Below are 15070 nucleotides of genomic sequence, written 5' to 3' on the forward strand. Positions count from 1 at the left end.
TTGGTCACAAAGCCGAATGATCTGGCTGATCTGAATAATCATATTACAGACAAAGATCACAACCCTTACGTACACAGCCAAAGTAAAAGCAGAGTCATCTTGTTTACTTTTACGGATTATATAATTGGCTGAGTTGATGCCGACGATAAATGAAAACTGAGAAATCAACTTAGAACGCATATTTAATCCAGTTCCCACCTACACAGACTTTTGTGGAGGGTCTTTTCCTACGAGCCACGGGAAAACGCCACTGAAATCTTGCCAAGAGTGAAACTTCAAAGCAAAAGCATAATCTAAAAATCAAAGAGATATGAATATGCTGATATGATACACTGTTTTTTTTAGCTTCATCCAAATATGCACACATGCATTTTTAATGGCTGTTTAAGGATTGTGAATGAATCATCAGAGTCCAAGAAAGAAATCCACCTCGAGCTGACAATCATTATCATTTTATCATCATACAAGTTTCAAACGTACCCAGAATTGAGCAAAATATTAAGCAGAACCCCCGTGTTTGTTGAGCTGTAACTAACCAAACTGACAGCTCAAAGCACACATTAAAAGAAAGAGGGAATTTAATGCTATACTAGAGGATTTGAATTCTTTGCTCTCAGCCTGATGCAACAAAATCTGTAAGGCCAAAGCTGCACTGCGAGGGCATAATAATGAGGCTGCCTTGACACAGCTCACCGCAGTGCAGCCGAGTTTGGCTGTTTAAAGTGAGGCTCAGATGAATATTTCCATCACATTCGTCTTCCAGATCATAAAATCAACTTTAGGGATTCATACCTGATAAAGGACAGGAAAGTGAAGAAGAGGGGGAGAAGAAACAGACAGATTGATGACAAAACACTGAGAAATCCTTGGCTGCACCAGTTTCATTCATTGATGGTGTTCAGAGGCTGAATTTGGTGACTTTCCCTCGTGGGTTTGGTATTTTTAGCTTTAGTGGAAAGTACTCGTGTCACACTCAGGATGAACTGCAAAAACTTTGGCAATGTAGCTCTAGTGTCTGGTTAAAACTTGAATTTTTATGATGAAATACCTGCAAAACTACTGACATCCTCTTCCGCCTCAGCTATTCTGTTAGAACATGATGGTGCGAATCTACCTAGTAATAAGCTAGCTAAACATTTACACATTTAAGATGTCACTGAGCAACATGACAGTGTGCTCATGATGGCATTAAAACAAACCTACAGTTAGTATTGAGCAGGCATCAATCTACAGAAACAGTACAACTAAGGCTAGGACTAGAGAGAAGTTGAAAAAAGTTGAATTTCTTTCTTTCTTTATTGTTTAAACATTGGGGGAAAAATGGAAAAAAACATGTACAAAAGTTGTCCAATTGTCCACAGGTGGTAAAAATATTGGCAAAAAATAGCAACCCTACAAAATCTAGACATTTAACTACTAACATCTTTAATTTGTTTCTGTGTAAACAAAGCCGGCAGTTTTACCAAAAAGTCCCTGAATCTTTGTCACGTGTCTGTAAGTCACAGCAGAGTCAATAATGGCTTCAGAGTTGCGCAGAGTAGCACTGAATTTTTTTGTTTTTAGAGAATCTGATTAGAACAAATGATTTATTTTTTGCAATTGCTTTAATGAGACATGTAGAATAATGTTACTTTGATGAAATATCCCAATTTGAACCATAGTCCATTGAAAAGTTCGAAATCTGACATTTTTTTCTGCTGTCATTATTTCTGGCTTTGATGAATGATGTAATTTAGCAGATTTTTTGGAAAGATAACATGCCTTTCAAAACCACTGCTGGGTTTGGAGGCTCACAGGGTTAATAATTAAAATCAAGATATACAGCTGTTTCATGACAGAGGCAAGAAAGTAGGAAAAACTGAATGAATTTCTGATATCAACCCATATTTTTCTCTGTTGTATCTTTTCTTTTAATATGTAGGCATTGTCACTGTTTCTAAAATTATTTTGTGATTCTCTTGTCCTGCATGAATGGCAAAACATCTCACATCACTGAAAATAAAACAGTTGTACATGCATGCAAAGATCATACATCCCAAATGTGTGTGTCTTCTCTCTTTATCAGTTTGAAACCATTACAAGAATAATCAGTAATCATTTTTAGATCTTTTGTAGCTGAGCTTAGAAAAAAATGTGTGAGCTGTAGCTCAAATCACATCCTAATCCTTCTCCTCACTCAGGTTTCAGACGGAGCGCCCTCGCTGCAGCCTGAGGCCCAATCAGTCGCCTTGTCACAGTCCCAGTCACAGACAGCAGGGATTGATTTCTCACAAGGCATCTGGTGGTGAAAGGCAAGCCGTGAAGAATGAGGAAGTCCACAGTGACCCCCCCACCCCACAGGGCACCGGAGGCCAAGACAAGCTAACATGATCAGCTCCAACACACATAGTGAGCAGACAGAGGAATGAGGAGGTTTCACAAAGACCTCATTTCCAGATAATTACAGTGGAAGCCAATATGGAGGACGTGACAGAGAGTTACGTGCTGTTATCTCCTCCGACCTACCCTCAGGGAGGCTTTAACTGCCAATCCCACTTTTCTAAGTAGCAGTGGCTGACTCTGAGAGCCGGCTCTCAGTCAAGCTCTCAGGCGCTGAGATGACATGTCATGCACTGGAAGAAAAGAAATGTCCATCAGAATATATCATTAAAAGACTTTGTCATCTCCCCCTGCGTCAACACAAACTTGGCAAAACTCTACAGGTGAAATCAGATGCCAGTTTTTCCTGCAGGAGGCGACCCCAAACAGGATCCACCCAGTGCTTTCGGATGAACACATGAGAACTGAGCCCGAGAACGACCAGAGAATGTGATCGACCTCGGGGCAGCTGCTCAGAGAGCCAGAGCAAAGGGACAAAGAGGGAGCAAGAAGAAAAGAACAGACAGATCAGCTTTCACTGCTCTTTGTTTTTCTACACTATAGCGAGCAAGGCCAGGGCTTTCTCTTTTCTGTCTCCCGCGGAGTCAGGAGATGGAGATTTTGTGTGCGACAGAAAGCACGGTCCAGCCATGCCGTTGCCACACAGCCAGCCATGTTACCATGCATCACATCCCTCTGACACGCCATTAACCAGGACTAATCACAGGACCCCAGGGGAGACGGGAGCTTCCTCCACACAGCCTGATTAAAAAGTAAGATCTATGAGGCATGCCCACGGCGTCTGCGTCCATGCAGGGCAGCTGACTGAGCACACGTATGCAGACCAACGCTGTGCTGACAGCTTTGAGTTGTTCTAAACAATCCTATTCCTCAGCTATAACAGTGCCTCAGCAACTCCTGTCGTCCTGCTCTAAGAGAAGACAATCTGTAATTAAGGATCAGATCTGGGAGAAAAAATGGCCTCTGTGCTATTTTCTTTGTGAACGTTTGTGTCAGGTGGGTTTTGCTCCACTTTGGGTTGTGAGAAACAGGGCAGACCAGGACAGCGTAACGCTTGTTCCACTTCTAAACGAATCTGATCTAAAAAACTAACTTGCTGCTCATGCCATTCGTATGAAACTATAAAAAAATGGGATGTCAGGAGTCTACAGGGACTTCTTGTGGACAGCAATATGCTCCACTTCATCCTAACCTAAAAAGAAATTCACTAGTAAAAGAAATGGAACGGCTTTTTCAAGAATTGCGAAGCGGCCACTTGCAGTCCTGCTCTGCCCGGCCAGTTCCTTCTCAAGAGTTTCTTCATATATAAACATCTTTTAAAAAAAGAGTCTCTCAATTAACTGCGAAAAAACACTAATAGCCATTGAAACAATACATTTCTATTGGCAAACTAACCAATTCAGGAACTTAAATTTTGATGTATAATTTAAGTTTAGGACTAAATTTAGTTAAAATTTGGCCAAAAAAAAAAAAAAATCCCTCCTCAGGAGATACTACTGCTAGCCGGTCAACATAAAACTTGTGTACAGCTTCAGTCACACAGTAAATAAGAGTGAAACTATTATTACACCAAAACCAGCTGAGTACATGTGGACTGACAGAGGGAGCAGTAATCTGGAGAACTACCGTCTGAACAAAAGGAGCAAAATCTGCTGACTGTTTCAACAAGGTTACTTCAAGCATCTGTTCTTAAAAGCACTGAAACATCAGAGTGGTTCTGTAGTAAGCCTTGTCCACACCAATATCAACTAATATCTTCCCTTTCTGTAAAAAAATAGTCTGATCACAGGATTATTGCTTTACTAAATATCTCTGTGCAAACAAGAAGGAAAAAACAAACGTTCTAACAAGCAAGGCAGCAAGGTGACATCAGTGAAACATCAGATACCAGAGAGAACCGTTATTTCGTTGTTTATGTGCACTTGAAACCAGGAATGCTGTGGACCAAGTAATATGAGGTACAACAGAGGCTTTTGTGTGTCCATAAATTGGTGCAGCAACATCAAGCTGTGAAGTTGTAGCACTCATAGACCTTAGGAAGCTGGTATATATCCTGGAGAGTTGCTGTTTCTGGAGCATGCTCACCGCAACAATCACGCGCAAACTGAGGTGACATTGTTTCCCAAACTATGTTTTACATATCCACACTGACACACATAAACCAAATATTTTAAGAACCTTCACTTTGAGGGACATAAAGATTGTTTGCATGTGGATGAGGGGCTCACATGTCAAAGGAAAAATGCGCATTTTCCTTAACGAATGATGGGATCTTCAGCCGTTTTAATAAGTTTCCAGATTAATTTGCCTAACACCCATAGCTCTCAGGATGCTCCAAGTGGAAACAGAGACAGAAATGTGCAAAAGGCAATTCAATTTTTCATTTAGTTCCTGTGACTCCATAATTCTCAAACCAACACAGTCACCTAAATTAAAAAATGATAATAATACATGTTGATAATTTCCAAGAACAACTCATCCAGTTCCCAGCTACTTCACTGTAAAAATTAAGTAAACAAATAACTATCTGGCTGTTAAGTATGGGACCTGAAGCTTTTTTATTATTTGTTCGAATGGTCAGTGACCGCCTACAATCCCTGCTGCCTACACAACACGCACACAATCTAAATGAAGGGAGCTGGCAGAGCTGAGACCAGAGAAACCAGGCCAGAGAGCAGAGGTCAGTGGTTTGCTGACCAAAGGGTCAAGGTGTCGTGGACAGAAGGCTGGCAGCAGAGGGTCAGTGGGAGGACAGGACAGACAGAAACGGAATACCAAATGAGTTGCACATCCCAAACATTTGAAGCAGCTTCTATTAGCTCATCGTGTGTGAATCTAAGTGTGCTGCAGACAGCTGATGACTCAGTTAGATTCCCTTCTTTCATCTGACTGTAAACCACAGGAAATAAGAATTTGCAAGGAAATATCAGCTGTTTCATCGATTGCGTAATGATCACATGACACAAGGCCTCGTGACAATAAAATTATTGTGTTATTTATGGAAACTGGCTGACCAGCGGTGCAGAAAAAAAGGGGAGTTTTTAAGGGAAAGTAAAACCTTCAGACATACTTAAAAGGATAAAAGAGAACTATAAATACACAGTAGAACTTCATCTTCATCCATCACCTTGAGTTTATTTTACTGTTTAACACAGAGACACTCTCTATGAGGCTTAGAGTGAGTGAGAAGGGACATAACACAGCAATAGGAGGACTTTCTCCTGATGTGACCACTGGCGGCAGGACTCAGAGCCAGGGAGGAACATGGCTGACAGACCTTTATCCGTAAATGGCTCTTTTTTTCTTTTCTTTTTTTCCCCAAGCACCCCACATATCTGTGGCTGCAACCACAGCTATGGCTCCAGTTTCCATCTCGAGGGAGGGTGGAGGAGAGTTCAGACTAGAGCTCACAAGACCTGCCCGAGGCTGCTAACACACCACCACCACGGTGGCGGCTGCTGCTGCTGTATGCTCGGCTCGGGCCTCCTCCTGCTGCTGCAAACCCACAATGAGCCTTTATTGTGAGGCTGATAAGCTGAGACCATGGGAAACTCTCTGCAGTTCCTCCCTGCAGTTCCTCCCTGCACTGCTAAAAACAGAGAGATGGTGACCACATTAAACAGCGGTAGACATTTCGGGGTGCAGCCAGACTCCAGGACAGGGGTGTGCGGTGTCTCGGCTTTAAGCCATAATCAATCAGACTTCGAGGCACAAAAGAGGTGAAGCCTGTAGTTGACATTTTATTGACCGCTACTTTTTTATGACGCCTCCCAAACTTCTCCTCAGGGTCCAAACATGGCAGCCGAGCCTCTAGGGGTGGTCCTTGCGTATTGATTAGGAGGTCAGTGGGCTCAAAGCGTGCTGCCCTCAGGTCATGAGGTCGAAGCAAAAGAAAGGAGAATGGGGGGAAGGGGACAAGGAGGAGTCGCCAGATTAGTAAATTAAACTTCTGTTCATCTGTGTTAAGGGTGGATGGGAAAAGAGCGTTGGAGACAGTGGGTGAAGTGAGGGATTGTTTTGGAGATGTGTGAAACTTCACATTTTATGTGTCCCATTTATCAAACCCAAAAGGATGTCAGAGTTGTGGTTTTTTGTGAATATTGAGGGCAGAAATGAATGACTGAGGCTGTTTTGGAAAAAGTCTGAGCCAATTTTATAGCCTCTTTATGTTAATATCTTACACATGTATCGCAAAAAACTACAATACTTAAACTTCAAAAAGAAGTTTCTACACGGGAGGTTGAACTTTGCCTTTTTTGCTAGAATGATTCGTCTTTCTTGATCCAGAAGCAACCAAAAGTTCTTGGATGTGCATTCTGTTTTTGTTCTTTCAGGCTGTACTCGACCTGGACATGAGGTCTGCAACTGCCATCAAAGACAATAAATAGTTCACTTCAAGGATATTGCATGTCTGAGAATAGTTACGTTTATACATTTACTATATACTTAAGTAAATAACAATAATTATCTGCATTTCTTCAACATAATAACTCACTAATGTAATTGGGCTTGTCTTTGACGGGTGCAGGAAATACAGACGAGGCTTGACTTGCCAGCGCGATATTATTTGTCGATCCTGCCAAACATTTGATTGTTTTGAATTACATTATTTCAGGAATGCTGGGAAGGACGCCAGCTAAAGGCAGTCAGAGTTAAGAGCTACACAGGCACAAGTGAAGGCTCAGGACCACATAAAGTGAACACAGTTGTTACTGGTTGTCTCAATTAAGGCAAAAAAAGGTGAAAGGTTTATGTTTCTCTTCCTTAGAGGAGAACTAAGGTTTATTACGAGTTTTATTCCCACGCGTACGGACCTTTGGTTTACAGGTTACAATAAAAAGGTTAATAACCGCTGAAATCTACGATTCGTTAACCTGCAATAACCTTTAGTTTCCCTTTAGGATGTATCCTACTGCTGTACTACATACACACAAATAAGCATTTTCAATATGTAGATTATGGTAGGAACATTTATAAAGGTTTTAAATTGTCCACATTACCCAGAAATATGACTCTATATAAGACGAGTTAAGTTTAATATACAGAACTATGTGGTAGTCTGCAGATTAATGGGGTTTTTTTTAGACACAATGTGCTGTTGGGGGAGTCACAGAGGACAAAGCAAAACTGTTTTCAGAACTACATCAATAAAATATTACATATTATAGTCATACCTCTCTACCTAAATCAAGAGATTTTAATAAATCTGTAGAGCTACTCAACAAACCTAAGTTGGTGTCATACATATAACCCACCTAAAACAAGATACTGGACATTTAAAACACACCTTACATGCTTATGTGGAATAAAACCTGTTTCTAAGACGGCGCTTTGCTCCCAGTGTCTCGCTACAAATGCAAATCTGTGTCAAATATTCAATAAAGTTGAGGCTCACAGATTAAATTTGTCGCTGTATTGCTGGAAGTAACTCAGAGCATAGTGGTGTCGCCACACAAAACAGCAGTCTGTCTGGTGGATTTTTGGACTTTAGTTTGACATCAGTTTATTTATTTGTCTTTTTATTTATACGTTGCAGTCTGTTTCATCCATCTCTAACACTTCATGTTTGTATTATCCTCTTATTTTGCTTATCTGACGTTTCTTCAGTCTCTGTTCCCTAATTAAGTTCCTTATTTATAGCACGATCTATAGTGGGGAATATTGTGGAGAATTGTTTTCATTTATTTTGGTTGTATAAAGTAAATTGTGCTACAGTCTGTAGGTGTATAAAAAGAGTTATACAAATAAAGCCTGATTGATTGAATGATTTAATTAACCAAATTTTCTACCACTGCTAGTTACTCAAACTGAGCATTCAGTTTATCTTGTAACCATTACATTACAGAAAGAAGTGTGAGTCAAAGGAATGAGAAGTCAGCCAGCTGTTAACTTAGTTATGTTTACTACAATCACAAACTGAATGTGAGTCTGGTAAACTAATTAAATCCTCTCAGAACACATCACTGGCTGATCTGATCACTTACTGACAGAAATTAAGGTCTTTACAAAGCATTAGGGTTCCAGGAAAACAGTGTATATAAGAGTCCAGGTAACATCTTGAGGTTTTTTTATTGGGAGTAGAGTGACAAGATCCCACAGGGCTAAGCTCCAGTTCCCAGAAGCGGTGATGAGCATCTGAGCCAATAAGCGAGCCGCAGCTTATTAACACATCGTCGTGGATACATAAAACACGAAGCCAAAGCAGCAGATGTGATTTTGTTTACGTGAAGGCAGGAAACAAGGACCAACAAGACACTTCACTGAGAGAGTGTTTGCACTCATCTTAAAAAGCTTTCACCGCCGTTAAACGCATAAACGGCTTACAGTGCGTCCAGCAGATGAAGCGGCGGAACACACACAGATGTAGATTAAAACAAGTCACCAAGTCTGAGCTTACGACCTCCGTCTTCACTTATTTCTGCACTGACCTCATAGCGTCCTCTCCCATCCCCCAATCTCCTTCCTCCCTAATCCAGCCCTACTGGGTGGCAGGCAGCAGCAAGGCCTGATGGTCAAACTGTGTCTGTCTGCCTTCCTGTCTGTCCATCTGCTGGGCCCCAGCAGTGCTTCAGAGGAATTGAAGTTGGCCAGAAAGCAGCCAAAATCCCCCATTTCAACATTTTATTTCACTTTTTAATGTCAGTTTTGACTCCTGTTTTACTTTCTCTTTCCATTTACACCCTGCGCTTTCTATTAGCTAATGCAGCTTCACGTTGAATCTCATCCAGCTCATTACCAAGCACCAGTAGAAGTAGAACAGCAGCAATTTAGTTTTTAAAATACGTTACTTTTCAATCCACGCATGATTCAAGCACGGTCCGGACAGCATACGTTGGGGTCATTTTGAGAAGAAACCGAATTAACCACAACCAGAGACTGTACACCTGGTGACTTGTTTGTGTGGTTTTCGAGGACACGGCTGCATGGATTTTTTTTTTTTTTTTTTTTTTTTTGTGGAGGAGCGTGTTAAGGGTCGGGGGCTGCAGTAATGTCCTGGTGGCCTTTGTGGCTACGATGAAAAGCCCAGCAGGGAGCGTGAAGCCTTGCTTGTGCTCAGCAGAGTTTATTAAAACCCGCAAAAAGGGTGAGTGGCCACAGATGGTGCTGTCAATAACAATTCACCCGGCCGTGTGAACCCACGCTCATGCACAAACGCCACACCCAGTGCCATACCGCCGCGTGGAAACACCCTACAGACACACAAACAGTTATAGAAGGAGGGCTAGTAAAAACAGATGGTAAGTGTGAGAATGGATGTGTGATGCTGTGGAGAAGTGCTCCAGGAGGCTTTAGAATTCCATTAGTCTTTCAACCTCTAACCTCCATCAACGCCTCTGAGATGCTGCAGAGATGGAGAAAGTGTTACAACTCAACTGCTCCACAAAACATACAACATAGCTGCTTTCATCGCACAAAAAGTATAAAAGGGGCAACTGCTCTGCACCATGAAATAACTGTTTACGTAAAATGATTAGCTACATCCAGACTGAGAAGGTAGAAAGAAAAGAGAGGTAGGTAACTGTAAATCAGAGCCTTTGCACGCTCAGAGAGGCACTTCATGGCATGACTCCTTGTGACTCGCACAGGCGTTAATGGGACAAAATCTGACCGTCACGTAAAGGTCGGGATATAGAGACAGCTGGCTTCAGATCCACTCACACGCTAAACTCACCACTGACGATATTTACCGAGCAAGAAGGCAGAGGTGACATAAGGACGTTGGAGTCTGACAGCTGCTAATTTTCAAGATCATTCTGTTTTCTTAGTGCGTCTGTTGGACTTGGTTCGACCCACTATCAAGCATTACTTAGAACAATCAATCAGTGTTTCATGAATCTATTAGCTGATGGATATAATCAATTATTAACATTTAAGTTACATCTCAAGCTGTGTGAAAGCTGGTTGTCAAATATACTGCTTCTCTTTGTGTCATAATAGCAACGATTTATCGATCAGGCTATTCTGATCATTAGTTTGGGAAATTGTTTAGGAAAACCAACCTGAAATCCTTTGAATCCAGTATCTTCAAGTTTGATATTCTCTGGTTTCTTGACTTTTCTATGGACAGTGAAGTGAATATATTTGAGTTGTGAAAGAAACAGGAACTTTAAGGACTTCATCTTTGTCGTCATCAACATTTTTCACCATTTTCTGATACTTTACAGACCCAACAACTAATTGATGAACAATGAAAACAATCCTAAAAAAGACGTACATGATCAAGAAATTGAGGTGTAACATTTTGGGCTTACTGAAGTGATATTTTTATGTTACTCATTACATGGTTAAATATATTATCCAATAATAATAATACTTCGACCTGTGGTACACCTTTAATAAAAACTTCTCATGTAAAACGTGTTATTGGCTGTTTTATGTATCCACAAAATACTGAAATTAATGTTGGAATGAATAAAAGATAATCAAAAGAACCAAAGACACCTTTTTGGGCTCCATCAACAAAATCACTTTTGTGAGTGAACATTCATATTTCTATTCCTAAATGGACTGTTTGTTAAAGTGCTCTAATATTTCTAGTGTTTCATAATGTGATTATTTTACCCCCAGCAAGATGAGTGTGGAGAATGTGTTTAAATAAAGAAAAGGCGGCTTCAGCAGACCCCTCCATCACATGCTGACGTCTGGTGACACACTCGATTTATTTCACTAAAAACCAAGATAGACTGATTTAAAGCAAAACTACAGTTTTGACGCTGCAGATGCCACATATGCACGACATCTGGAACTGGCAGCACATACATCTACATCTTCTGTCTTACAACTGGACAGTAATAATTCCCCCTCTTAGTAATGCAAGTAAACTGAATGTACTTCAAACCACAACAAGACAAATCCTATTAACGTGAGAGATATCGAAAACCACACCACCTCTGAGCAGTTTCCTGCCTTTAATCCTTCTGCATACAAACATGGAAGCACCTCTCTCTGTGTGTGAGTATGCAGAGGGGCTGATTTGGAACAACAGAGGAGGCAGGTCAAGGGCTAGCTTTTCTAATGATCAAGGAGAGGAGCCCCGTCAGAGGTTCAAAGGGATCCTGCCATCTGAGTCACGACCCCCAAGCCTCAAACAGCAAGCCACACTAGCATCAAACCAATACACAGAGGATGCCAACATGCCCACAACCTTCCCCTCGCTGGTTTAAAATGTCTTTAATTGACTGTAACTGATGTGCACTATAAAGCACGAACAAATTCCACTGTCTTAGCCCAATCTCCTTAATGTTTTTGTTTTTCCAAAACAAGCTGAGTCTTGATGTAGATGCCAATTCTTAGAAATTAGCAAAAATTAAATCCCCATGCAACAGAGATTTTCTCAATAAAAGGATAATTTTCTTCAATTGCCAAAATGGCATCCATTTTCATTTCATCTGTGGGAGGTAAAAAAAAAAAAAGGCTATTGGAGGGTACTTAAGAAGTGAATGTCAGCTGAATGACGAGCCAGACCTGAGAACAGTCGTGTCAGGCATCGGAGGAAAGCTTTCAGACAGACAGCCACCATAGAAAACTACATTAAATACCTCACGTCCACTGACTTGAATAGCAATCCCACTCAGCACAGTGTTGCTGCCGTGAAAAATACTTAAAAGAGAGCAGATATAAAAATGATGATTCTCAGGAGAAGAATGTGAATTGTTGGTGTAAATAAGCTACTGGATGATTTGAGGTGGGAAACGATGACGGTGCACATGTCTGCTGTCAGAGTCAGGCCAGAGGGCTTCAGGCTGCAGATAAGTGTGGTTATGTAAGCTGAAGCAAAACTGGCCCGCTAGATATTTGTCAAAATATTGTGAAAATGAGACTTTTTCTTTATTTTAAAGCTGCGAGACGAGCAGAATGCAGGCCAGAAGATCAAACATCAGCTCCAGCTGTTTTCGGGGCTGTTTGTTGATCTACTTCCTGAGTAATCGATGTCTGTTCACCAGAATGTGCCTGTGGCTGTCACTGGTCCACTGCAGATGTGATCCCACTCATTATCACCGCAAAGTCTTAACTCATAAAAGGCTTTACGGCACCAAAATCAGGAGCTGCTCAAAAACTGAAAAAAAAAAAAACACGTTACTACATTTTTTTAGCATTTTTTCCGGGTACCAATTACTCATATCCTAATGAGTGTGGTAGCTATTTTTCCAAAACAAACAGGCTTTGCATTGCAGGAGTTATCCGACCTACTAAAGAGTCTCATTGCAGTGTTTGCAGACAAGCATAAACACATTAGGGATTGGATGGATGATGGAGTATGTGCAAAAAGTGCAAAAATAAGCAATAAGACATATCTGGTTGATTACAGGTAAAACAAATGTACCAATACTTCTTCCAAAATGTGTTTGGCAAAAAAAAGAAACATTTGAATAATAAAAGATAACTCTCAAATCGAACACCCACAGGTTATTTACAATGCAAAAACAACAAGTACACTACTTTATGCAAATGGCTGCCTGTGATGTTAACTCCCCACTGGAGTATCCACAACAAACTTCAGTGCATCAACCTCAGCACTGAAATCCTCCTCTTCAACAAAACCAAACACCTGAACACTGATTTTACTGACAGAACAGCGTTTCTCAGCATCAGGTTGCTGTTTATTGTCCCAAGAGTTCTGTATGACAAATGGGAGGCTTCATCACGTCTTGTTCAGGATCCCCATGACTGTGCATCATGCTCTATTACAGGCTCAAAGCCCTTAGTCATCCACACAAGGAGAAGAAAAAGGGTCCTGAATTACATTCCTTGTAAATGAGGGCTTGTGTTCAGCCACATGCGATCATATAATTCCTCAAGCGGCTGCACCGGACCCTTCTAAAACCTCACCGACCTCTGTAACCTCCCCTCTCTCCCTCTGTCAGGATCTGAGGCTGGAGACGGGGGTGTGAATAGGTGGTATTCCTGCATGCTAACGGCACTAAAGAACAGAGCTGGCTGGCTGGGGGCCAAATCCCCATGGTTACCCAGGAGCAGTGGCTGCCTCCTTCCTGTGTCCTGTCTGTGTGGAAACCTACTGCTCTGCATGCATGGGGGACTGGAAGGAGACAAGATAAGTTAGTGTGGAATCACTACGGAGCCTTGCACTCCTCTAAATCACCTTGATGGATCAGGGCACACAGCGGTTTTATGCTTTAAAGTGGGTGTGTGGGTTGGTGGCATTAAACAAGACGCAGCGCGGGGATAGAATAGCAAAACAAAAAGGCTCAAACACAAACAGTCAGTTCTTCTTAAGTGCCCCTGAGCAAAAAACACCGGCTCTTTCTACTTGTGTGTTGCCTAAACTTGTGCTCCCTCCTTCTTCAGTTGCATAATGTTGTTGTTAAAAGCTGCGGGAACAAAGCGGTGACTGCAAAATGAGAAGAGGCAACAGTAACAGGTTACATGCACCAGCCAGAGCAGGAATATTAAAATGAACCAGATACAAGCTGAACATAACAGATGATTTAATGGTATACAGGCTACAGGACCTCCGCTTTGGGGCAGCCTGCTTTCACTGGCTTCAACTGCACAACACTATAAGCCCCTTCTAAACTCTATAACCACTTTTTTATTTTGCTAATCACGTGTATCCTCTTGTAATGCTGACAGAAATAACATTCAGCTGCAGCAGGCCTGGCAGAAATACCACAGAAATCCAAGTTATGAAGATTGGAGATGTTCAGGATTGCAGAAAACGCCAACAGGAGATCATAATCACCATTCATTTCTAATTTCTAATAAGGCACCACCATCAGTGGCTGTGACTCATGCAGGTAGTGATGAACCAGCCTGGTCCCAGTTAGGGCTTTTTCTTCCCCTCAGTGCTGCCAGTGAGAGGAATATTTTACCCTCCCTTACCTTTGACTTGACTCTCGTACTCCGCGATGATTTCTTTATCCTTTTTGAACCTCGGCGTGGACATTTTCTGTCTTCCTGCGCCCGGAGCTTGTTGTAAAAACTTTTTGGTAAAAGAAAATGTTTGTCAACAAGCCTACAGCAGCCGACGCATCCCACACAGGACGGGAAAAATGAACGCCAGAAGAAGAAGAAGTGGGAACGAGACAGAGCAAAATGACTCTCAGAAAGGATTTAATTCTGCAACAAGACTTGGGAACAAGAAGGAGAAACGCTCAGCACTTCATTGTTCCTCTTCCCTCCGGGTGGTAAAGCGCTGGATACACACCAGGGACAATGCGCAATCCTGCTCCAACCAGTGAATCCCACCTCAACTATCGGAGTCGGCACGACGCGCAACAGCACTGCTGCTGCTCCTGCTGCTATCACAGAAGAAGAAGAAGAAAAAACAAGTTTCAGGGTCTCCGTGGTGCGTTTTCCAACCAAGTGGTGCCAACAAGCGCTCCGAAAGTCGACCTCAGTGCGTGCGTTTTTGGGGGGTAGTGGTTTCCAGTTTGGGACCCGCAACACGCTTCCTTTCCCCCTCTTTGGTCGCTCTCCCTCGACGGTTTGTCTGTTTCCCCCCTCCTGTAACTCCCAGCAGGCTCAGAGGCAGACAGAGCAGGCAGGCCGACTGCAGCAGCTGGAAGCAGGAGAGATCTGCACAGCTAGTGGACACCAGTGGACTGACACTCCCGATTCCTGATCTGGAGCCTTTCTGTCCCTATTAGTCAGCTGCTGGGACACACTAGTTGCGCGTAGTGGGTTTTCCTGGCATTACGCATTATAAAAACACACACATCGGCCAAAGTGA

The 15070-nt window shown here is 42.1% G+C and overlaps 1 protein-coding gene across 6 annotated transcripts in view; it reads right to left on the reverse strand.

Annotated features, from left to right (window-relative positions):
* The window catches only part of srgap1a (SLIT-ROBO Rho GTPase activating protein 1a), a 97085-nt gene extending 82109 nt beyond the window's left edge, over positions 1-14976 (reverse strand). For 2 of the 6 annotated variants that reach the window (XM_023281323.3, XM_055007149.1), the window contains exon 1: positions 14221-14975. In XM_023281323.3, coding sequence (XP_023137091.2) covers positions 14221-14284 — 64 coding nt within the window. In that variant the 5' untranslated portion in view covers positions 14285-14975. Of the gene's footprint in view, positions 1-14220 lie in introns of all 6 variants that reach the window. The other 4 variants (XM_023281325.3, XM_023281322.3, XM_055007137.1 and 1 more) reach the window with 4 other exon arrangements.
* Positions 14977-15070: the final 94 nt, after the last annotated feature.

The sequence above is a fragment of the Amphiprion ocellaris genome, chromosome 3, assembly GCF_022539595.1.
Source record: "Amphiprion ocellaris isolate individual 3 ecotype Okinawa chromosome 3, ASM2253959v1, whole genome shotgun sequence".
NCBI lineage: Eukaryota > Metazoa > Chordata > Actinopteri > Pomacentridae > Amphiprion > Amphiprion ocellaris.